The sequence below is a fragment of the Sphaerodactylus townsendi genome, linkage group LG13, assembly GCF_021028975.2.
Source record: "Sphaerodactylus townsendi isolate TG3544 linkage group LG13, MPM_Stown_v2.3, whole genome shotgun sequence".
Lineage (NCBI taxonomy): Eukaryota > Metazoa > Chordata > Lepidosauria > Squamata > Sphaerodactylidae > Sphaerodactylus > Sphaerodactylus townsendi.
Window position 1 is genome coordinate 14,892,422 of NC_059437.1, and position 24,863 is coordinate 14,917,284.

A 24,863-nucleotide genomic window follows, 5' to 3' on the forward strand; every position below is an offset into this window, starting at 1 on the left:
AAATCCCTACAAGGAAACTGCTTGGTGTGTATGCATTAGATCATTGTATGTTTCCATTGTAAATGGGTGTGTGCACGTTGAAATATGCACGTGTAGGCAACTATCCGGATTGCAGTACATATTTTAAATTAATTCCCACCCAGGAGTGCTTTCCATGTCGGGAGAGCTAGTATGATGTAGTGGTTAAGAGCGGTGAAGAACTGGGTTTGGTTCCCCACTCATCCACATGAGCGGTAGTCTCTTATCTGCTGAATACATGAAGGCTGCTGGGTGACCTTGGGCCAGTCACAGTTCTCTCAGAATGCTCTCAGCCTCACCTACCTCACCAGGTGTCTGTTGTGGGGAGAGGAAGGGAAAGGAGTTTAAAAGCCACTTGCGGCTCCTTCCGCACATGCAGAATAATGCACTTTCAAACTGCTTTCAGTGCTCTTTGAAGCTGTGCAGAATAGCAAAATCCACTTGCAAACAGTTGTGAAAGTGGTTTGAAAACGCATTATTCTGTGTGTGCGGAAAGGGCCTGATGCTTACGGTTGAGAAAAGTGAGGTATAAATCCAAACTCTTCTCTTCTTAATGAGTGAGGGGAGTATGTGGAGGCTTTCCATCAGAAGGGTTGCAGAAGATGAGCCTCCGATCAGACCACTAGTTCATGTAGTCTAGCATCCTTTCTCACACAGTGGCTGACCACTTCCTCTGGAGGTCCCACAGTGGTCATAGAGGCTGAGGCCAATCTCTGATGCTTCCTCGTGGCATGGTATTCAGAGGTTTACTGCTTCTGAACGTGGAGGTTCCCTTTAGTCACAGTGGCTAGTAGCCATGAGTGTAACCCCCTTTTGAAGCCATCAGTGCTCATGGCCATCACTACCTGGATGGACTCCTATTGGGTGAACCAGATTTGTTTTCAACTACATTCCTTCTTGGTGACCTTGGGCTAGTCACAGTTTGTTCAGAACTTTCTCAGCCCTGCCCACGTCACAAAGTGTCTGTTGTGGGGAGAAGAAGGGAAAGGAGTTTGGAAGCCGCCTTCGGTCTCCTTACAGGAGAGAAAGGCCGTATATAAGTTGAAGCTCTTCTTCTTCTCTACTTCCACTGGCAGTGACTTCCACAATTTAATTACCCACTGAGCTAAAGAATTATCTCCTATAGAAGAAGAAGAAGAGTTTGTATTTATATCCCCCTTTTCTCTCCTGCAGGAGACTCAAAGGGGCTTACAATCTCCTTGCCCTTCCCCCCTCACAACAAACACCCTGTGAGGTAGGTGGAGCTGAAAGATCTCCGAGAAGCTGTGACTAGCCCAAGGTCACCCAGCTGGCGTGTGTGGGAGTGTACAGGCTAATCTGAATTCCCCAGATAAGCCTCCACAGCTCAGGCGGCAGAGCGGGGAATCAAACCCAGTTCTTCCAGATTAGATACACGAGCTCTTAACCTCCTACGCCACTATAGTCTGCCCTGTACCCGTGGCATTGCAAATTCACAAGTACATTGAGCAATGCATAGAAGATTATGAACACTGAAGCTTGAGATACAAGTAAGTAGAAGCCCAGTCTGCTGGCTATACATAGGGGGAAGTTTAAGAGGCATGTTGGTCTGCGGTAGAACAGCAAGATTCGAGCCCAGTAGCAACAAAACTTTTGGTGTACAAGCTTTCAAGAGTCAAATACCTGAGGAAGGCAGGTATAAGTGCGGGCAATGTTTTGATCTCCTCCCAACATCCTCCAAGGGTCTGTCCTTGAGGGCACTGTGTATGTGTGTGGCATCCTCCCAGCGCAGGGTGATATGGAAGATCTTCTCTGGACTTGTTTGGTCACCGAGCCCCTTAGAGGGTGTTCACTGCAGATTCAGCATCTGAGGAGGTGCTCCGTCTGGGTGCACTCTAACTCCCTTTTATTGAGCACAGTCTCTCTGTCATTTTGGCAGTTCGCTGTTCCCCAGCGGGCCTTCTGTTGGAGGCAGGAAGCTGTTCGCCAAATCAGGCAGCAGGGCAATTACAACAGTCCAAACCAACTGGTTTTACACTGAGTCAACTCTTAGGTTGGGGGGGAGGGGACACAAAGCAAAACAGATTCTATCTTTTTTTAAAACTCAGTCTTCACGAATGCTTGGTACTCTCCTGCTGTGATCTCTTTAGATGTCTTCCTGGGGCCACCTCAGAGGTGGGGGAAGAATTTCCAAAAGTGAAACTATACACGTTCCTTGTGACATTCTTGGTTCAGATTCCTGACGTTTTCTGTAAGGCTAAAGACCTGGCTGGCCCAGGCTGGGCAGATCTTTTCAAATCTCAGAAGCTAATCTAATTGGCCCCGGGTGATTTGGACTAGTCACAGTTCTCACACAACTTTCTCAGCCCCACTTACGTCAAAAGGTGTCTGCTATGGGGAGAGGAAGGGAAAGGATTTTGTAAGCTGCCTTGAGTTTCCTTACAGGAGAGAAAGGCAGGGTATAAATCCAAACTTTTATTTTTCTTCTTTAATATGTATTTATTTATTCAATTTTTTATCCCACTTTCCCCCAACAAAGTTGGGCTCAGAGCAGCTAATTGTGCTGGCTATACATAGGGAGCACGTATCTAATCTACGTGAATTAGATAAACATCCTAAAACATACATAAAAATCTGCACAGCACAACAGAACTTAGATCAAATAAACAGATAGCTTCCTAATAATAATTCCACTCATCATGAGGCTGAGCAAGTAGCTAGGAACATTGCGACACCCGCGCTTTATATAGCACTTTACTGAGCGCAAGCAAGCTGGTCTCTTCTGCCCGGGTGTTCGCGATCTAAAATTGGACACAAAGAAGATGACAAAGGATGGGGAGGGAGGTGGAGGTGGAAGCTGAATAAACATGGGAAAGACTGCATTCGTTACGGGTGTACATATGTAGTAGACTTAACTTCCAGTGGATATGGGGACAACAGAGTTGTGGCAAAGATAGGCCATGAGATTTTTGTCAGGAGGGATCATCTTTCTGATATGACACGCCAGGCACCAAAATACCTTTGTTTGTCAAAGTGAACACAGGTCATATCGTTCCCATTCTTTTCCTCTGTGTAACTCTTTTGAAAAATAAATCATCCTTCTAACTCCCCAACCCTGCTCAACCATTATGTGCACCACTCTGCTCTGAGAAACCAGAGGAGGTCCAGTTCCCTACCTCCTCGTCCACCTCTGTCTGTCTTTGTTTCCCTTCTCTTGCTTGCCCTGCCCGTCAATTTTAAGTTTCCCCACCATCCCCTGTAATTGGTGAGGAGGGATTGCGCATGCCTTCAGTTCTATTCTCAGCATCTAGAAGTCAAAACAAAGTGTCTGTGTTTGCCGACTGCGCCTCCCTTTCCTTCCAAGCCATGCGAGGCTTTTAAAAAAATGCAGAATACAAGACAGTCCATTGATGCTGTTCGTTTCAGCACTTGCATTTAACCACGAAACCTGTTGTCGATGCCAAAGGCTAGAATCGGAAGAGGTGATGAATGGGAGATGGATGTGCCTCGGGGAACGCGCAGAGCACTTTTTCTTCCACAGCTAAACTAGAGAGCGTGGCAGCCAGGTGAAATTGAAAACCAGTGCCCCTGGTCTTTGGAATGGGGGATTCGAATGAGGTTTTAATATTTCGTTGGTGCACCCTTCAGTTTGAAGGCAAGGAAGATTAAGGGACAGGAAGAGCGGTTGAAGAGAGAGCCAGCATCATGTAGTGGTTAAGGGCAGGTGGATTCTAATCTGGAGATCCGGGTTTGATTCCCACTCCTCCACCTGAGTGGCAGAGGCTTATCTGGTGAACCAGATGCTTTTCCGCACTCCTACATTCCTGTTGGGTGACCTTGGACTAGTCACAGTTCTTTGGAACTCTCTTGGCCCCACCTACCTCACAAGGTGTGTGTTGTGGGGAGAGGAAGGAAATGGAGCTTGTAAGCCACCTTGAGTCTCCTTGCAGGAGAGAAAGGTGAGGTATAAATCCAAACTCTTCTTTTTCTTCTAGTATGAATTGAAATAAAGCGCTGTACTTTGTAGCACTTTTGAGCGACCCACATGGCAAGCGTATTTCATTGCAAGTCGGAGGGTCCACTAGCTATTAAGGAGAGATGCTTGGGCTTCATTCTTAGGGAATGACATCACAGCTTTCTCCAGACACGGCAGAGGGGGAACTCCCCCCACTCCTCCAGCTGGCCATGCTAAACCTGAACATGGATAAAAAAACAAATTGTAGTAGAGGGAAAGAGACCAGACATTGCATCCAAGCTGGAAGAGTCTTGCTTGAATGAGAATGCTCACACATCTTTCAGTCTAGTTTCTGTCTGAGTCAAGATTGGGCAGAAGCCCCATTGCACCGGTTGGTTTCCTCGACAAGGGTGTGTGCTCTGCAATCTTGTATTTGGCCTCAGGGGACAGTTGTGGGCGTGTTCTTGCATTCCCCGTCTGTGGGAAAGACAACTGTGTATCAGGAAGCTGGGAATCTAGAGCAGGTCATGTACTCAGGGTGTCTGTTACAGCTGCTGCTCCTGCAGCGAGAGAATTGACATGCAGGAAATTTTCTAGTGAAGCTCCAAAGAAGGACACGGCGTTCCACAGCTGCAAGTTGCTGCCTTCACTCCCGAGTCATGTTTCGGGCCTGATAACCTGCCTCCAACTTGGCTAAGTTAGGAACTCTTGAGCAACTTTACGGCTGAAGACAGATGTAAGAACCGTGTATATTTTTATCCCACCCTTCTGCCAAGAAACTGACAGTTGTGTATATGCTCCATCTATAGAAGAAGAAAAGTTTGGATTTAGAGCCCTTCGGGGACGGGGCGGTATAGAAGCCTAAAGTAGAAATAAATAAATAAATAAATTTATATCCCCCCTTTCTCTCCTGTAGGAGACTCAAAGGGGCTTACAATCTCCTTGTCCTTCCCCCCTCACAACAAACACTCTGTGAGGTAGGTGGGGCTGAGAGAGCTCCGAGAAGCTGTGACTAGACCAAGGTCACCCAGCTGGCGTGTGTTGGGAGTGCACAGGCTAATCTGAATTTCCCAGATAAGCCTCCACAGCTCAAGTGGCAGAGCGGGGAATCAAACCCAGTTCCCCCAGATTAGAATGCACCTGCTCTTAACCACTATGCCACTGCTGCTCCTCTATAGGCTTTCCATCGTCCAGGTGGGGCCAGGAGATCTTCCAAAATCACAGTTGATTTCCAGGCAACAGAGATAAGTTCCCCTGGGAAAGATCCCTGCTTTGGAGAGTGGACTCTACACTACTGAAATCCTTCCTGGGCTCATCCCCAAATCTCCAGGCATTTCCCAACCCAGAGTTGGCAACTTTGTGCGAGGAGGTGTGATTGGCCCTCTAGTTGGCAGAGTAAGGTGTCTCCGCTGCTAATTACCATAGCAGCTCTGTTGCAGACAAAGACAGCATTGTAGCACCTTTCTCTGCTTCTGAGGGAAGGTTGGCTTTCTAACCAAAAAGAGAGATTCTCATTCCAACACATCACACACTAGCTCAGCTATCATTCATCTTTTTCTGACAGGGTAGCCACATTTTTTAAAAAGTTCTATATGAATGCACATAAATAGCCCATCATCATATGTAACAGCAGAGTGGTTTCCTCTCCGCCGCCAGTCAGGAAAACAGAAAACCTGGCCACTCGCGGTCACGGCAGGGATTTCTAGATATATGGGACTCCAACAATATACAAAACAAATGGTTAATTAGCCAGAACCCACTGGCTTGATGAGGACTGAATATATGCTAGGAATATGGAGTGTTTGAGCAGTTGAGAATCAGGTAAAGGGGGAAAAAATAGAAAGGAGAAATTAGCTTGATTAAGCCCTGGGAGTTTATAGCAGCCCAGAAAAGAGCTTTGGGGAGTGGGATATCCAAATTGTTCCTCTCTCCCTTAACTTTTCATGAGTAGCTGATTTTTTTTCTTTTAAAAGGGAAAATTATTGTAAAAATACAGACATTTCTCCAAGGTTGGGATAGGGCGGAATTTTTTTGGTGACATCATAGGGACCCAGCCGATCAGAATGGTCCACACCTGGCTTCTGCTTCAAACTTGCAATGTACTACTCTTGAAGTTGTGAGTTCTCTATTTTCAGGTAGAGTGCTCTTCTTTTTCTTATTGGGCAACAAACTTGGTGGTTATCACTGGTCTGTTATGCTCTATTCTCCCACCAGCACTGTTCAGTAGCTGAATGTGCTTTACTGTGGTATGCTGCAGGCATAGCGAGAGCCAAGGTGGTGTAGTGGTTATGAGCAGCTGGATTCTAATCTAGAGAACCGAGTTTGATTCCCCACTCCTCCACCTGAGTGGCAGAGGCTTGTCTGGTGAACCAGATGTGTTTCCACACTCCTACATTCCTGCTGGGTGACCTTGGGCTAGTCACAGTTCTCTCAGGAATCTCTCTCAGCCCCATCAACCTCACAAGGTGTCTGTTGTGGGGAGAGGAAGGGAAAGGAGCTTGTAAGCCACCTTGAGTCTCCTTACAGGAGAGAACTGTGGGGTACAAGTCCAAACTCCTCCTCCTCCTCTTCGGACCATGGCAAATATGTGCCTGGTCTGCTGGTCCTACTAAACCTCTGACTAGGCATTTTAATTATTCCATACTGAAAAGCAGGCCTCATATATTTTATTGAATATTTGACATTACATTATATTTCACAGTCATTTTGCATCATTGTACAGGTTGAGCTGAAGGCATATGTTCTGATCAAACCACCCTTCTTGCATAACTGGATCTCTGCCATTCTATAATGCTGTCGAGTGCCACTTTTGTCTACTCATGATTTAAACATGGAAGGGGAAGGGACCATGAACATGCCTGACACATGGGTACATCATGTTCAGATGTAGGAAACAAGAAGAAGAAGAAAAGTTTGGATTTATATCCCCCCTTTCTCTCCTTGTAGGAGACTCAAATGGGCTTACAATCTCCTTGCCCTTCCCCCCTCACAACAAACACCCTGTGAGGTAGGTGGGGCTGAGAGAGCTCCGAGAAGTTGTGACTAGCCCAAGGTCACCCAGCTGGCGTGTGTGGGAGTGTACAGGCTAATCTGAATTCCCCAGATAAGCCTCCACAGCTCAGGCGGCAGAGCTGGGAATCAAACCCGGTTCCTCCAGATTAGATACACGAGCTCTTAACCTCCTACGCCACTGCTGCTCCTACACTCACAAGTATTACAGATGATAGGACAAGAATCTTAAACACCCTACATGAGTTGGCTTTAGGCATAAAAATGTTCATGTGTACACTCACAGTATAAATGAAACTACATCTATGAAACTACATGCGCCCCCAGCACAGAGGGTTCAATGCATTCACCGTGCTGGATCAGGCCAAAGGCTTTCCCCTTCACTTCACCGTTCTGTTTCCTGAACTGCCCTCCAGGTACACCAAGTTACACTATATCAAGGCAGACCATTGGTTTATCTGGTTCCAAATTGTTGCCTTGGACTGGCAATAGCTTTCCTGTGGAGAAAGCTAAAGACCTTCCTCCAGATTCCTGTCCCTTGAGGTCCTGCACCAGGAGATGCCAGGAATCAAAGCTGAACTTTTTTGCATGCAAGGTAGACTAATGATGGGATTCTCTCTCGTTGCAGATGTCTGGAGGCCTTGATGACCTACTGCCAGGTGGGGTCTGAGGAAGAACCGTATGTCACCATCACACGCAAGAAGCGTCTCCACAAAGACTCGGCGGTCGAGGTGGAACAGGAGGTGGGCCATTCGCTACGCAGGTTGATCACCCACCGCAACGCCTTCAAGCGCATGGCTGTGATCCAAGCCTTCCTGGGTTCCACCCCACAGCTCACACTGCAGCTCTACATAAGCGTTGTTGAGCAGTACGTACCCGCCAACAGAGGTAAAGGAACCGCAGAAAGGACAGGGATTGAAAGAAGCCAGGCAGGTTTGATTTTTAACCTGGAAACTGGACCACATGGTATTTTTAAAAGAGGCTGCCTTTTATCTCAGGGCAGGATGCTGATTCTGAGGAATTTTCTTTCTATGTATTGTGGAAGGCTTTCATGGCTGCAATTAACCGGGTTTGTGGGTTTTCCGGGCTATGTGCTCCTAACATTTTCGCTCCTAACATTTTCACCCACATCTATAGCTGCCATCTTCAGAGTCATGTGTTTCTGTCCATGGCACAATATGGAGTGATGGAGTGCAATATGGAGTGCATGTGAATGAACTCCACCCAGACACATGCTCACCCCCCCCCCCCCGTCTGTGAGGTGGACAGGACATATACTCCACATATACACCACACAATCACTCGACACTGTGCCATGGAGAGAAACACATCTTACTGTGATACGCCTCGGAAGATGCCAGCCAAAGATGCGGGTGAAACATTAGGAGGAAAAACTATCAGATGACACCACAGCCTAGAAAACCCACAACAGCCCCTTTTCTTTCTCCAGGTGTGTGTATATAGACATCCCCAGAAGGAATGGTAGAATCCTGAACTGATTGGGTTGCCTATGTTTCCACATGTTGGGCAGAGTCATTTTACTTAAAAAGTTCCCAACCAAGTTACAATGTACTGTCCCAACAGGAAGGAAGGTTCTAGCCTTGCTGACACGTTCCGTTGCAAGGGGTTTTTACAGACAGGAGCAATATAATTGTGTTTTCCCTGTACCCTGGACTGTGCTTTAACACCAGCTAGCATGACTAAATGAATTCAGGTGAAATGCTGTCTAGCACTGAAAGAAAAAAACTCACCAGTAAATGCTGATGTTGAAGACACAGAAGTACAGTAAAAATTTTTTTAAAGAAAAAGAAAATTGGCACTCTAATCAGCTGATTGGTGTTTTACTTTAGCACACACACACACACACACACACACACACACACACACACAGAGCAAGTTCAGCCAGTATCTCCTTACTATTTGAGATGTTGGAGGCCCACAAGGAACTGTGTATGTACAATGTAAGCAGGTAACTTACATCTCCCGACGTCCCCTCCTCTTCCCCATTTTTCCAGGACTCCCTATTTTAGTTTTTTTATCCCCCACTTTAAAAAAATCTCCAATGTATGGACAGTCTCTAGTGAAACACCTCTGTTTTCTACATGCATGGACAGTCTCCATGGAAACACCTCTATTGTCTGCAGGAGTCCCTTTCTGTCCTGCCAAAAGCATCCTGGATAGTCAAATGCCTATTGGGAGGACAGTCGAGAGAGCTTTTCTTTTAGCTAGGACCTTGCAAGAGGAGGGCTTTGCATCTGGAATGGAAGGATATGTTTTAAAACAACTCGCAAAGCAAAGCATGAAGCTAGCAGTTGACGTAGCCAGTGTGTTCAAAATTGAAGTTATGTGGAAATCTGGAAATGAACTAAGCGTTGTGTAATCACTTTTTGTTCAGTAGACAAGGAAACATGGCAGAGTTCATAAAGAAATTCATTACCCCTCTCCCCCACTGGATATCATCGACAGAGCTCACTTTGGATCACTGTATTTATTTTCACTTATTGTAGGGTTGTTTGCCCTGGTCCAGATTGATGCTTTCAGGTGAACTTGTGAGGCTGCCTTATGCCGAGTTAGACCAGGTCTGTCAAGATCTGTATTGCTGTCATTCCCGGTGAAGTTAACCTTCACTCAGATGCTGGCGGACTACAGTTCCCATCAGCCCCTGCCAGCATGGCCAATTGGCTATGCTGGCAGGGGCTGATGGGAATTGTAGTCCATAACATCTGGAGTTCCAAAGGTTCACCACCACTGGCCTACTCTGACTGGCAGCAGCTGCCCAGAGTCTCAGGCACATGACTTTTGCCAGTGGATTCACCCTCCCTGGAGCACTTAATCCGGCGGAAGGGCCATTTCAGTGGTGTGCAACCGCTGTTGCCCTTTCTGGCGCTGGGATGCAGCACCGACTGGGGCATCAGCATTCCTGTCCCACCTTATTCAGTACAGTAGGGGTGGTCTGGGGGCGTGGCTAGGGGAAGGGCTGTCTTTAGTTGGCTCCCTTCCAGCTGTTCACTACGGTATGTCAGCGGTGTTTGGTTCAGACTTATGCCACTGAAAATGGTAGCCTAATTCTGAACAGCCCCATAGAGGCTGCTCAGTGGCAGCAAGGCTTCTGCATTTTTGCAGCCTCCAAGAAGCCCCTCTGGGGGAGCACCAGGGCAGGTTGGCATGGCTGCATCGCCACAGCTGGAAGTCCAGCTTGTGGACGAGGCTTTCCGCAAGATTTTATTTCTGTATAAACTCCAGTTTATGCTGAAATCTTATTATTCCTTAAAGTGCTGCATAACGCCAGTTTATTTGGGGTTCTACAGAATTATCCCTACTGAAAGAAGAAACTATTCTGAGCTGTCATTTTGTTCAAATGAAAACAAACTGTGTTGGCGCTTTGAAGGTGTCTTGTTACTAGAAATTATCTCAAACAGCTCTGGTAACTTAGAACTGTATGATTTGAGAGATGTGGCTCAGCTATATTGGTCAGAATCTGTATAAACACAGTAGAGGGACACAATAATCACAATTTCTCTAGAATTTCTGTAGCACTTTTCATGCAGGTGCTGCCTGGTTTTGCTGAGTCTGCACTTAAAAACTGTGTTTGGTGCAAAAAGAGGGGGAGTTTCAACATCATGCTTGTTTTCTTCAAAATAATTGGAAGCATGTTCTGAAAAAAAAACACGATGTGGTAATTGACATAACTTGCACACTTGGACGGATCCACTGTACTTCAGGGCTTATCTCCAAACTGTAACTTTACGAAGTTATGCAATTATGTGGAGATTTTGTTTTGCAAATCTAGAAAAACTAGCAGTGTGACCTATGAATACTAGGTTCCCAGGCTTCAGAAACCCAAAAACTTCTAGTCTCTCCCCAAGCCCCATCAATAAGAGTATAGTGTCTAGGGAAGTAATTGTACTACTCTACTCTGCATTGGTCAGACTTCACCTAAAATACTGTATTCAGTTCTGGGCACCACAATTTAAGAAGGATATTGACAAGATGGAACATGTCTAGAGGAGGGCAACCAAAATGGTAAAAGGTCTGGAATCCATGCCCTATGAAGAGAGACATAGGGAGGTGGGAATGTTTAGTCTGGTAAAGTGAACATTAAGCTATATTTAAATATTGGAAAGATTGTCATGTCAAAGAGGGAGCAAGCTTGTTTCTGTTGCCTCAAAGACTAGGAGACAGAGCAATGGATTCAAGGTGCAGGAAAAGAGTTTTCACCTAAATATTAGAAAGAATTTTCTGACTGTCAGGGCTGTTCAACAGTGGAATTCACTGCCTGGAAGAGTGGTGGAGTCTCCTTTGGAGATTTTTAAACAGAGGCTGGATGAACATATGTCAGGAGTGCTTTGATTGTGTGTTCCTGCATGGCAGGGGGTTGGACTTGATGGCCCTTGCAGTCTCTTCCAATTATGTGATTCTGTGATTCCCTGTGACATTAGCCTAGTACAAATAAGATAGCTGCCTAAAGGGTTGATGGGCACAGAGAGGGAATATGTATGTCACTGGCTCCAGTCCCTCCAATTATGCTTTTGCCTGAGTGCCGATTAAAGGTTTATTTGATTTGATTTGTCTGAGTGTAAGCACAGTGCGTATATAGTTGTTGGCATCCATCACTTTAGCTGGGAACATATATTCCAGGTTATGGAGATAGGGCCATCAAACATACAATTTGGAAATGTGCTTATGTTTGGTGAATGCATGTCGGAGGGGGTAAGGTCAGCAGCACACTTGTTCCACCTCCCCCTCTATCTTCGTATGCTCCACACACTGATATGTTTTGTGTACAGGGCTCCATTCTAGCATTTGGCATCTCTATGATGAAATCCCTCTGTTCTTTGCTTTGGAAGTTAGCACTGAAAAACAGCTGCAGTTTTAGACTGTAAGGATGACAACAGTGTGTGAATCTAGTTCCTTTCTAGCTTACAGTAAAAGTGACTGATGTAGGAACATCTTAAAAACAGAACAAGCCTAACAAATACACAGCATTGTTCGGTGTCAGATTCTGCCACACAGCTCAACTAGTCATTTGGCTTTCCCTTAAGACTGTAAGTCTTTTGTACATTCCCACACAGCTAATTTCTCAGAGCACTTGTGCGTTGATCGAGTTACTCCTGTATGAACGTGGAAATCAGTTCTTTGTGTGAAATAAAACTTCTACGCTATAAAATACCTGGCTGATCCTGGAGCCTCCCCCCCCCCCCCCCCGCTGTCTTTATTGGGCAGTAGGTTCTAATCTGTGTGATGGATGCTGCTCTTTCATGCAAACAGGAAGTTGACCTGACCTCAGAGAAGAGACCACATGGCTTGGTTTCCCATGAAATAATTCCAGCATGTGGAAAGTTTGACGTTCCAGAAACAAACTCTTCCCCCCACATTCAAACGTTGTGCACACAGAAGTTGTTGTTTTTTTTAATTTAAAGTTTGGGGACTTTGGCATTTTAAATTATTTTTTTAAATCGAAGGTTGAGTTGTCCCAAAGACCAGGATACTCTTTAACTCTTTAATTTAATAATGTTCAAGAGGAATAGCTGTGTTAACCTGTTAAAAAGAATTTAAACAGAAGTCCTGTGGCACCTTAAGGGCTGATAAGTTATTCCGGCATGAGCTTTTGTAAGCCAGAGGCTCATTCTGCACATGCAGAATAATGCACTTTCAAACTGCTTTCAGTGCTCTTTAAAGCTGTGCGGAATAGCAAAATCCACTTGCAAACAGTTGTGAAAGTGGTTTGAAAACGCATTATTTTGTGTGTGCGGAAGGGGCCAGAGTTTAGTTCATCAGATGAGTGGAGCGAGTTTCAAGAGGGTAGCAGTGCCGGTCTGCAGTAGGAGCTAGGTCTGAATTTAGTGGCACTTTGGGGACCAGCACATCATAAATGAAGCATGCATCAAACAGATGTTTTTATGCTTAGAATCACAAGCATGAGAAAGGCAGGAATGGGGGAATGTTACGAAGAGAAGGTCAACTTGAAACAATAACCAAAGAGTCTACCCAGAGCAGGTAGGGACCACTTCCAGTTGTTGACAGTTGATCAGAGTAGGATTAATTTGAAATCAGACCTGGAAGGAGCAGTGGGAAACATGGTTTGCAGAATGAATAAGCATCTGTAAAAGGTGGATTATGGTGAGCTTGTTGGCACCTACGGTAAGTGAGGGCTCACCTTGTGCCACGCCCCCTTTCAGCTGTGCCCCGCCCCCGATCTCCACGTGGCGTTCAGGGGTGCAGCCAGCTGGCTTGCCCAACCCTGATCTTCATAGGGAGCTTCTTGTACCACTGATTTTTTAATGCCACCAATTAATGTAACCAGCGGGGCAGGAGTCCTTGGGTGAGAAGATTTGGCATCCAGGCAGTCTTGAGTCCTGGCTTCTCTGTTTTTAGAAATAAACCATTGCAGGCATCATTCGGTGGTCTAACCTGTTCTCCTGGATGCCACGCTACTCCTTGCTAAATATCCCCCATGGGAAAGAAAGTGACAATATGTCTCACAGATTTTTAAAATGAGAAGAAAGAAGAATGATTAAAGCACACAGTGAACAATGACCCAGAAGGTTTTTGGTCAAGAAACCTTCTCAGAAGCACCTAAATCAGTTCATGCCAATTCAGATCATCTACTATTCTTACTGACAGCAGCTCTGCACTTTCTCATGAACAGAAAGGTCTTTCTTAACAGTTGCTTCCTGAGGCTCCAATTGGATGCCAGGAACTGACTTCAGCGATGTAGTGAGGGGGGCATGGGAGGGTGGGAGCCCTGGGCACCATTTCCTCAGAGGTGCTTTACAGGGCCATGACTCTCGCAACCATGGAGACCGGGGCTGGGCGAGCTGGCTGGCCCCATTCCTGAACTCCATGTGGGGATTGGGTGGGAGGCGCAGTTGGGAGGGGATATGGCGCACAGGGTAAGACCTGAGTGTCATTGTATAAAGCTACACCCCTGACCGAACCTGAGACCTCCTGCATGCAAAACACGTGTTCAACCACAGAGCTGTCTCCCCTTCTTTGGCCTTTCTTCTGAGGCCGTGGTCTGGTAGATCTTGCTCCTGACGTTTCGCCTGCATCTGTGGCTGGCATCTTCAGAGGTGTATCACAGAGGGAAGTCTGTTACACACTGTGTCCAGAGCAGCAAGATCTACCAGGCCACGGCCACCCAACCCGGAAAACCCACAACAACCAGTTGAATCCAGCCGTGAAAGCCTTCGACAATACAATACTGTTGAATGGTGTAACCTGTTTTGAGAAGAGGGTTAGTATTTCCTGGTGTAGAATTGATCTATTTGCATAACCTATTTCGAGAGCAGGTTTGGTATTTTCACTACTGCAAAATTTGAATCAAGGATGTATTTATTTATTTAGTATATTTATCCCACCCTTCCTCCAAGAAGCTCTGGGCAGAATACATGGCTCTCCCATCTGTTTTATCCTAGGCTGAGGGCTAGGCTAAGGGACCTGGACAAGTCCAAGGCCGCCACTGGACAGAGTGAGCAAGCAAACTTGGGTCTCCCAAATGCTATTCCAACACTTCCACTTCTACTCCACACTGCCTGTCCACAGCCCGATGGAAACGGCCTTCCATTCCCTGGACAGTTTTGAATGATTGGTCTCAAATTATTTTTTTCCTACCCAGATTTGTCTTTCAAAAACAGGCTGTATTAATGCAGTTTCAAAGAGACAGTTTCAAAGCTTGCCCGTGTTTTAATAAAACCGTGGAGGAGAGCCTCCTGTGTCTCCAGCAGGAAACAGGTTTGGTTGCCTTATAAAGGCTGGAAGCATGAAAGGCACAGGTCAGAGGTCGCTCCGTAGGCACCACCTGTACTTCTGGTTGTATTTGCACGCTCGCTTGCGTAAACACTCAGCATAGCAACAGCCACTGGTAACAACGAAGCAGGGAGGTGATTCACTGAAGCTAAGGGGAATAGCAGTTTACTGGACCAGTCGGTGCTTTCCTACAAGTGTGATTTGGGGAGCTGCCCCTGGCTAATCGCCAGTGCGCATGGCCCTTTCGGTTTGGTTTGGTTTATTAGATTTATATACCGCCCTCCCTGGAAGGGCTCAGGACGGTGAACAACAGCTCCACAATGACAATATCAACAGTGTAATATTAAATAACAACCAGCGAAAACATAACATCAATGAACATGGAATAAATAACATAACATTATAGCGTATCAGTCTTAACTTCAATAAATATAACATTTTAAACCTAGGATTATAGCAACAAACATCAGTATTATAACATCATAACATCATGTAACAGTATAATAATCATAACATCACATCATAAATTATACAGAGCAGTAATACTCATAACAACAAACATCATTAGCAGCATAACTGCTGAGCAGAGAGAGGTCAGAGGCATTTTTTCAGCTGCGTCCTGCAGAAACAGGAATCAGATGGTCAGCCTGCAAGCCAGAGGAAGAAGAGATGTCCTTGGCTTTGCAGAGCAAGCCAAGTTCTCTGCCATAGGGAGATTGTTTCTTGCTTTCAGAACTGCTGGCAGCATCAGCTGTTTCAGGCCTAAATGTCTGACGTCTCTGGCACCAGCTGACCCCACACCTGTCATGAGCAGTCTCTCTCAGGTATCTCTCTTGCACCATCTGCCAAAGGGTGCCTTTTGCCCATGCCCCTCATCTGAGCAGCAGCTGTTTTTACACTGTGCAGAAAGGGGAAGAAGAGCCATCAGTTTGGAAGGAGGAGAAAAAGCACATTCAATCTGGAATGCATTTGTATCCCGCCGTCTCCAGAGGAATGCAGGAAACATGCGCGGAGCTCCAACAATGCAGCTCCACATTTTATCTCGTAACATCAAAATGGACTGCAGGGATAAGTGAAATAAGCAGGGAGCTCTTGTATGCCTGCCATTAATTGTGTTAAGAGCCAGTGTGGTTAAGAGAAGGTGGATTCTAATCTGGAGAACCAGGTTTGATTCCCCACTCCTCTACCTAAATGGTGGAGGATTATCTGGTGAACCAGATGTGTTTCTGCAGCCCTACATACCTGCTGAATGACCTTGGGCTAGTCACAGTTCCTTGGCACTCTCTCAGACCCACCTACCTCACAAGGTATCTGTTGTGGGGAGAGGAACGGAAAGGAGCTTGGAAGCCACCTTGAGTCTCCTTACAGGAGAGAATGATGGGATTTAAATCCAAACTACTCTTCTTCGTCTTCGTTGTTGTAGTGGTGATGTGATGGACATTGTACAAATGTCCAAACTCACTTTCTAAGTACATGACATGAAGAAGAAGAAGAAGAGGAAGAAGAAGAAGAGGAGGAGGAGTAGGAGGAGGAGGAGTTTGGATTTATATCCCCCCTTTCTCTCCTGTAGGAGACTCAAAGGGGCTTACAATCTCCTTGCCCTTCCCCCCTCACAACAAACACCCTGTGAGGTAGGTGGGGCTGAGAGAGCTCCAAGAAGCTGTGACTAGCCCAAGGTCACCCAGCTGGCGTGTGTGGGAGTGTACAGGCTAATCTGAATTCCCCAGATAAGCCTCCACAGCTCAGGCAGCAGAGCTGGGAATCAAACCCGGTTCCTCCAGATTAGATACATGCGCTCTTAACCTCCTACGCCACTGCTGCTCCTAGAGAGTGTCTGTATCCAGAAACTTTATAGTAAGCAGGCATATGAATAGTTTGGGGTGAGGCGAGGAATTGCAAGAAGCAAAAACATAAATATAAGTCCAGTATGCTGCATGCCAAGGGTGACAGAAGGTATTTTTATGCCTGAAGGAGGTCTGGGCTGGTAACAGCATATGACCCAAGTGTTGCCTGCCCTAAGCATCTGCTCTCCTCAAATTGCAGGCCCTAAAGTGGCTACTTGGGTCACTTGTGCAGTAAGCTGGCCCTGATTACAATTACATAATTAATTAATTTAGATCAAAATGAATTTCAAGTGCCTAGAGCCTAGCTAGGCTATAGATTCAGTGGTGGTTCATGACAGATATTCCACTTTAAATGGAAAGCTTATATCTGTGCAACATTATATTATCTGATTGAACTATTTTTTTTTTTGCATGATGCAAACATAAAACCACAGCCTCATTAGTGGCAGTAATAATGTTTCATCCTGTTTGGCGGTAAGTAATTGAGAGGCCTCTAAACATGACAGTAGTGTAGAAGTGGAAATGTGTCATTCTGAATTCTTTCTCAGAAGTCACATCTGAATAAGAGGTCAAGTTTTCCGTTACTGTAACCATCTAATTATATTCTGTAAAATTTTGCAAGCCTTCCTTGCGTATTAGATTACATATCCTGCTAATGGTTTATTAAATTGTAAAATGGTTAAAAGTTAGCATCTGTATAGGAGTGTATAGCTATCTTGAGTGCAAACTTAAACCCCTAAAATGTAAAATATACTTTTGGGATTTACAGAAACATATACACAGGCCTATTATGCACGGAACACTTATCACAGGGTTCCTTGTGGTGCAGTGGGGTTGTGGTGAGGTCTACTTGCGTTTCCCCATTTACACGCAAGAAGGCACCCCGCTGGCTACTGTGCAGCTTGCCTTCTGAACTCTACCAGGTCTCTGCTTTTCCTAGTTTTTTTTAATTCCGCCCATCAACGCACTCTTAAAGGCACACAGTCACAAGATTGCTGGCTTTGTTAAAACCCTTTAAATTGCTGTTATATCAATATTGCTGTTATTGCAATTATATTGATATAGAATAGAATAGAATAGAATCTTTATTGGCCAAGTGTGATTGGACACACAAGGAATTTGTCTCCGGTGCATATGCTCTCAGTGTACATAAAAGAAAATACATTTGTCAAGAATCATAAGGTACAGCACTTAATGATTGTCATATAGGTCTAGTAAGCAATCAGGAAACAATCAATAGTAATAAAAACATAGAATGTAAAATCATAAAATAAAATGAAATGAAATGAAATGTCAGCACAGGCATATTGTAGTCCCTTTCCAAAAATAATACCCCCAAAAGAATAATGGACTTTCAATCCACTTTCAATGCACTTTGCTGCTGAATTTTACTGTGCGGAAAAGCAAAATCCACTTGCAAACAATTGTGAAAGTGGATTGAAAGTGCAGTATTCTGCATGTGCGGAAGGGGACAGAGAGAAATGTAGGAAACTCCACATTCCATACATGGAATGGTTGGAACAACATCCAGAAGTCTAGAGTAGTGTGTGGGATAGGATTAAAATTTTATGGGCAAACATGTGTGTGCGCATGTGCATGTGTGTGCATGGGAGGTTAACTAATACTTTAACAGGCAATGTCAGAGTGACACTTTTCTGCAACTTACTGTCTCCAACCCAGGGACTCACCCTAATAATAGGCCTAGGCCTGTTATTACTTGCAGACTTGGCACTGAGAACAGGGCTTATCACTAGCTCAAATTTATTTATTTATATCTTCCCTAAAGTTCTGCTGCTGTGAGAAATGGTGGCACTGAAGACGGCTTGGATATTATGTGTCATTTGGCCCTGCATTGCGTAGTGGGTTTAAAAAAAAAATCTGTTCCAAGAGGTTCTGAGGTTTATACCTGCCTGAGCATTGTTTCCGCTTTGACCTTTTAGCCTGAATTCCAGCATTTGAGGGAGATGAGGATGGGAGCTTGGCAGACATTATTAATTTGGTGAGTCACAGGCAGTCTGTATATGGTCATTTTCCTTCACACCGAGGCAGACTGCAGCATGCTGGCTGGCCCGGAATGATGTGAAACAGATATCCAACAGAGCGTAATGGAACATTCATTCTTCTCCTCCTGTGTCCATCCTGGGCTCCACACAGGGAGATTCCCTATGCAAATTGAAGGCAGCAACAAAAAAGCAGATTCCATCTCGCCCCATTTTTCTGCTCAGTGTTTTTGCTTGTCACTGCTAACAAAGGGGTGCAAGGATGGAAAGGGCATATGAGAGAGGCATATGCAACATTATATTATCTGATTGAACTATTTTTTTTTTTGCATGATGCAAACATAAAACATAAAAACTAGCTTGCCTCCTCCTACAGCTTGCCTCCTCCACGCTTTGAAATATAATAATAATAACAACAGTAAGCCTTTATTGGCATAAATTAGAACATTATAGTACAATGATAGTATGAACAATATATGAACAGGTTGTTGTGAGTTTTCCGTGGTCTGCTAAATCTTGTTCCTAACATTTCATCTGCATCTGTGGCTGGCATCTTCAGAGGTGTATCACAGAGAGAAGTCTGTTATACTGGACACAGTGTATAACAGACTTCTCTCAGTGATACTCCTCTGAAGATGCCAGCCACAGATGCAGGTAAAACATCAGGAACAAGATCTACCAGACCACGGCCACACAGCCCGGAAAACTCACAACAACCAGTTGAATCCAGCCGTGAAAGCCTTCGACAATACAATATATGAACAGATAAAGTACAATTAAGCGTTCATAATGTCAAGCAGGAAATTTGCAACTGTCTCACAAAATGTCAAATCAGAACTATTCCACAAGTAAGGTACCCTGTAATAGTCCAGCAACTGAAAGCAATTTGCCAAAATTGAGTCCTTATATTTGGACCTGATCTTTTCACACCTAGGGCATTCAAACAAAGAATGCATAAGCATTTCCAAACGACCATTATTACAAGGGCAAAATCTTGTGACTCGACCAATGTTCCTGTATCTTCCAGTCAGAAGAGCCGAAGGTAATACATTAAACCTTGCAATTGCCAGGGCTCTTCTTTGTGCTTTGAAACATACTTGAATAGAACACATTGCTTGGGATATCTTCATTTAAAAACCTGAAAGGAAAAGAGCTAGGTCAGTGGTGGCGAACCTATGGCACGGGTGCCAGAGGTGGCACTCAGAGCCCTCTCTGTGGGCACGTGCAAGCAGAGTCGCCCCTCCCCCCCACATCTAGGCTGGCCTGGGCCGCTGGGATTGATTATTAGCATTAAACCTAAGACCCAGTTTTGGGGAAGCAGTGTAGGCAGAGGTGGGATCCAGCAGGTTCTCACAGGTTCCCGAGAGTAGGTTACTAATTATTTGTTTGATTTTCTGATTTTCATGCGAAGAACTAAAGCACGATCCTTTACCTGGGAGTAAGCTCGGTTGCTGGCAATGGGGCTTGCTTCTGAGAAAACCCACCTAGCATCGTGATTCCCCCATTGGAAGAGTTGCACGGTTGCTTCAATGCAAAGCCACCGACTACCACCAAGCCTACTCCTGAGTAACGCACACCTCGGAGCCCACTGTTTTTTCTAAACGAAAACCTCAGTATTCAGGTTAAATTGCCGTGTTGGCACTTTGCGATAAATAAGTGGGTTTTGGGTTGCAGTTTGGGCACTCGGCCTCGAAAAGGTTCGCCATCACTGAGCTAGATACTTTTCTTCTTTTAAGAAAGCTGGAAATTCAGAAAGGGGGGCTGGGGTATTTCTGCAGAGTTACTGCCCTGATACGCCCTCCTGTAGCTGTGATTCTGACCCAATGCCAATTACACATGTTTGCACTTCCAAGAAACGCGGTGCGCGTTTGGCTATGATGTTCACTGTCTTATTTCCTTCTTGCACAAACCCAAGGATCCTCATTGTATGTTAGGCAGTCAACAGTGGGCCGTTGCTTCCCTACATGCTTACCATTTGGTTTTCCTCCTTATTTTAGCAGTCCTGATGGGCATCTGCTTAGTGTCCATCACCTACGGAGCTTTGGTCTGCAACGTCCTGGCCATCCAGATCAAGTACGACGACTACAAGATCCGCCTGCGTCCGCTGGCCTTCATCTGCATTATCCTGTGGCGCAGCTTGGAGATCTCTACCCGCATCACCATCTTGGTTTTTTTCGGGAGTGTCTTCAAGCATTATGCATTGGCCGTTGGCGCGGCCAACTTACTGGTGTTCTTCTTTCTACCCTGGGTTCAGTTTTGGCAGAGCGGCGCCCAGCTGCCCGACCACGTGGAGAAGAATTTCAGCCAGGTGGGCACGATCTCCGTGCTGTGCTTCATCACTTTGCTGTATGCTGCCATCAACGTCTTTTGCTGGTCGGCTGTGCAGCTCAATCTGTCCGACCGAGACTTGATCTCCAAATCGCAAAGCTGGAACTACTTAGTTGGTTACTATGTGTTTCGGGGGTTGGAGAACAGTGTGTTGCTCGTCCTCTGGTACCTCTTCAAGATAGACTTCTACGAATACTTCTGCATGCCCATGCTGGTGGTGCAACTCATTGTGACCTACTGCTTGGCCATTGCCTTCATGCTCTTCTTCTACCAGTATTTTCACCCATGCCGCCGCCTCTTCACACACAACATCTCTGACTTTTTGCAGTGTGTCTGTTGCAAGTCCAATTCCAGTCACCTGCAGCCTCCCCATGAGCCTGGCATTAGGCACAGCATAGTCTGATGGGAGGGACGTAAGCGGATTCTAAGCCGAGCCTGCCAAAATAGTGGTACGGGCAGTGCCTCTTGCCTTTGCCATCCAGTCACACCAGGGAGACAGGCCTTAATTCCATGGTGCTAAGCTTTATAAACAGGGCTAGTTTTCTTATGGATCGTTTGAACTGGTACTGTAGGCTCACTGGGTGAGCAAGGAGGTCCAGTTTCCTGCAGAGGTGGGGAGAAGAGGCTCTACAGGCACATGCAGTAGAGGCTATTGTACATTGACAATGAGTGTCTTTGGCTGAGAGAGGTACGCAGAAGAAGAATTTTTAGATGACGGTTTCTGGCATATTTGCTCTGGTTGCATCCAGTTGCAAAATACCCACCAGGTCTGGTGGAAAAGTACTGTGGATCAGCTTAGCCTAGGGTATAACGGGAGACACTTCTGAAAGCTAGGGAATCCTCCTGAAGTTTAGCTCCTGCATCAATGTCGCACCGCAGCCTTCCTCAATTCAGACAACATTGTGGCCCTCGCCATTTTTCAAGTGGCCCGAACTGATAAGTTATATCATATATAACTCTGTATTTATTTATTTGTTGATCTGAAAATGGACGTGTTTTACATTCAAAATGCCAGGAAGTGTCCTGCATTTAAAAAGAATCCTGCTGGTTTTGTGGCTTTCATTTCTGCTGTGTCAGTCTGGAAGGGCGTCACCACACATGCACAGGTGGATAGGGCATGGTGAGTTGTGGTCAAAATCAGAAGGGAGCATGCCTTCTGGTGTTCCAGATGGTCAGTAACACCACATCAGCCTGCATGTTCACCCGTCTCTTGGGAAAGGTCAAGCTAAGGGCTGACCCTTTAGCTCCCTCTTCGGTGTGAAATAGGACCACCAGTGTAGAAGAAGAAGAGTTGGTTTTTATATCCTGCTTTTATCAACCTTTAAAGAATGTTAAAGTAGCTTACAATCACCTTCCCTTCCCCACAACAGGCCACCTTGTGAGGTAGGTGCAGCTGAGAGAGTTCGAAGAGAACTGTGACCAGCAGCAAGGAAAACAAATTTAGTTCAATATATAACAGTGGTGGCAAACCTATGGCACAGGTGCCAGAGGTGGCACTCAGAGCCCTTTCTGTGGGCACGTGTACACAGAGTTCATCATGGGGGGGGGCGGAAAATCACACCCCCACCCCCACACACACCTAGGCTGGCCTGGGCACGATCCTTTACCTGGGAGTAAGCTCGGTTGCTGGCAATGGGGCTTGCTTCTGAGTAAACCCTCCTAGGGTCGTGATTCACCCATTCGAAGTGTTGCACGGTTGCTTCACCAAGCTTACTCCCGAGTAACACGAGCCTCAGAGCCAACTGTTTTTTCTAAACTAAAACCTCAGTATTCAGGTTAAATTGCCGTGTTGGCACTTTGCGATAAATAAGTGGGTTTTCGGTTGCAATTTGGGCACTCGGTCTCGAAAAGGTTCGCCATCACTGCTATATAATCCACCACTCAAGTCGGAGGAGTGGGAAATCAAACCTGGTTCTCCAGAGTTCACTGCTCATAACAGTGTAGTGGTGCCTGGATTGAGTGGAACCATGAATGGGATCAAGCAATTATCTCTGTGTGTCAGTTGTATGGAGAATTGTAAATCCTCTTGGGGTGAGTGGTGAGTTCAGCCAGTTGGGAATCACCCAAGTTATTGGTTTCTTCTGTCAAAGTGGCTGTGTGTGGTGGCCCATTCGGTCGGTTTTCCCATACTTGTGGTCCAGTAGCCATGATTTAAAGCTAGTCAGCTTTGAAACAAATTTGAGCTGTCCCAATTCAAGAGGGTTTTTTTGGGAGAGGTGTGTGTGTGGGGCGGGGGGGGGGGGGATAACATCTGAATTCCTGCAGTTTTCAGAGGTCAGGCATAGTGCTTCAAAATGCCAGGTTGCATGCACTTTAGAGTGTGGGCTGATGCTTGATAATTTTTCTGGCCAACTGGGACTTGGGGGAACCACCTTGGGCTTACGTAGTCTAACAAGTGTGACATCATCATAATTTATCAACATTATTATTTATTATCCTGCCCTTTCCCAATGAAGGGGGGGGGGGCTCAGGAGAGCTAAAAGCATATCAAATATTAAAACAATCAAAGAACATAAGAACATAAGAACAAGCCAGCTGGATCAGACCAAAGTCCATCTAGTCCAGCTCTTTGCTACTCGCAGTGGCCCACCAGGTGCCTTTGGGAGCTCACATGTAGGATGTGAACGCAATGGCCATCTGCGGCTGTTGCTCCCGATCACCTGGTCTGTTAAGGCATTTGCAATCTCAGATCAAAGAGGATCAAGATTGGTAGCCATAAATCGACTTCTCCTCCATAAATCTGTCCAAGCCCCTTTTAAAGCTATCCAGCTAAAAATCATACACATTTAAACCAGAACAGTAGCAATAGCAATAATTTCATTCAGCACCTGGGCAACCAACCAAGAAAGGATGAACCTAAATTGGCCTTCCCTGCTCAAGATGGATCTTGCCTGCTCTGGGGTTTGTTCCCAACTGTACACTTTGATCTTCACAGACAGTTCCTCTTGTATATTTAAGGATTCAGCTGTTTGGCTTCTGCTTGGACTTAGCAACTCCTTTACCATCCATTTTCTTCCGGAGACAGAGAAGTTTGGTTTTTTGCTTTCTTTTTCACACTTGACCACAGCCTTCAGGTAATCAATCAATCAGTCTGTCTCATACGCATACACTCAGTCCTCCTCACCCCAGCAATGTATAAACAATGTTGTTAGCTGCATACATTGAGAGTTGAAGTACAGAACAGAAATGGTTGCAAATAAAGCATTCTGGACACCACACCCATCTAGAACCAAGGCAGTGAGGTGTTTTTGTACACAGACACGAATTGTGCCTCTAATGAGTGGGTTGCTTCCATTATGGCCCATTATGCATGGAAGCTTACCTCGGTGCTCTTCACTGCACAGTGGACTTGTAGTGTGGGTCTCCTCATGTTTCTGTTTACACACGAGGAGGCAGCTTAGAGAGCAGTTTGTTAGATGAACTCTGCTGGCTCTCGGTTGCCATCCAGTCACAGCTTGGTCATAGGCCCTGTGGGGTTTTCAAGGCAAATGACATCTAGAGGTCCTTTGTCTGCCTCTGCATAGAGACCCTGGACTTCCTTAGTGGTCTCCCATCCAAATACTAACCAGGGCTGACTCTGCTTAGCATTTGAGATTTGATGAGATCAGACCAGCCCAGGTCAGAGTACTCTGATACAGCAAATGAGTTAATCACTTGAACCTCTCAGACTTAATTCAGGATCCTTTAAGTTTTGCCTAAATTGCATGGAAGCTGTATTTTTGTAAGTAGTTTCTGCACAGCTCAGGTAAATTTAAATGGCACAGCCATGGGGGGGGAGGGGCTGACTACATAAATCTTTACTAAACATCCTTCTCTTAACACCAAAAGAGCCTTGATCTGGCCCGATTTCCTCTCCACACACACACTCACTCACTCATCCTGCTGCTGCTCCGGTGGCAGGGAAAAGAGAGGCTTGTTTAAAAAGAAAGGCTGGTTTGAAATAAAGTTTTTAAAAGCCCTCCCAATCATCAGGGAAGGCAGAAGTCAAGCGGGGGAGATGGG

General features: G+C 45.6%; 1 protein-coding gene across 1 annotated transcript in view; it reads left to right on the forward strand.

The window, feature by feature from the left end:
* Positions 1-21,908, forward strand: part of XKRX (XK related X-linked) — a 33,910-nt gene extending 12,002 nt beyond the window's left edge. The window contains exons 3-4 of the mRNA XM_048513650.1: positions 7,569-7,828; positions 20,531-21,908. Coding sequence (XP_048369607.1) covers positions 7,569-7,828; positions 20,531-21,264 — 994 coding nt within the window. The 3' untranslated portion in view covers positions 21,265-21,908. The remainder of the gene's footprint in view (positions 1-7,568; positions 7,829-20,530) is intronic.
* The last annotated feature ends 2,955 nt before the right edge of the window (positions 21,909-24,863 follow it).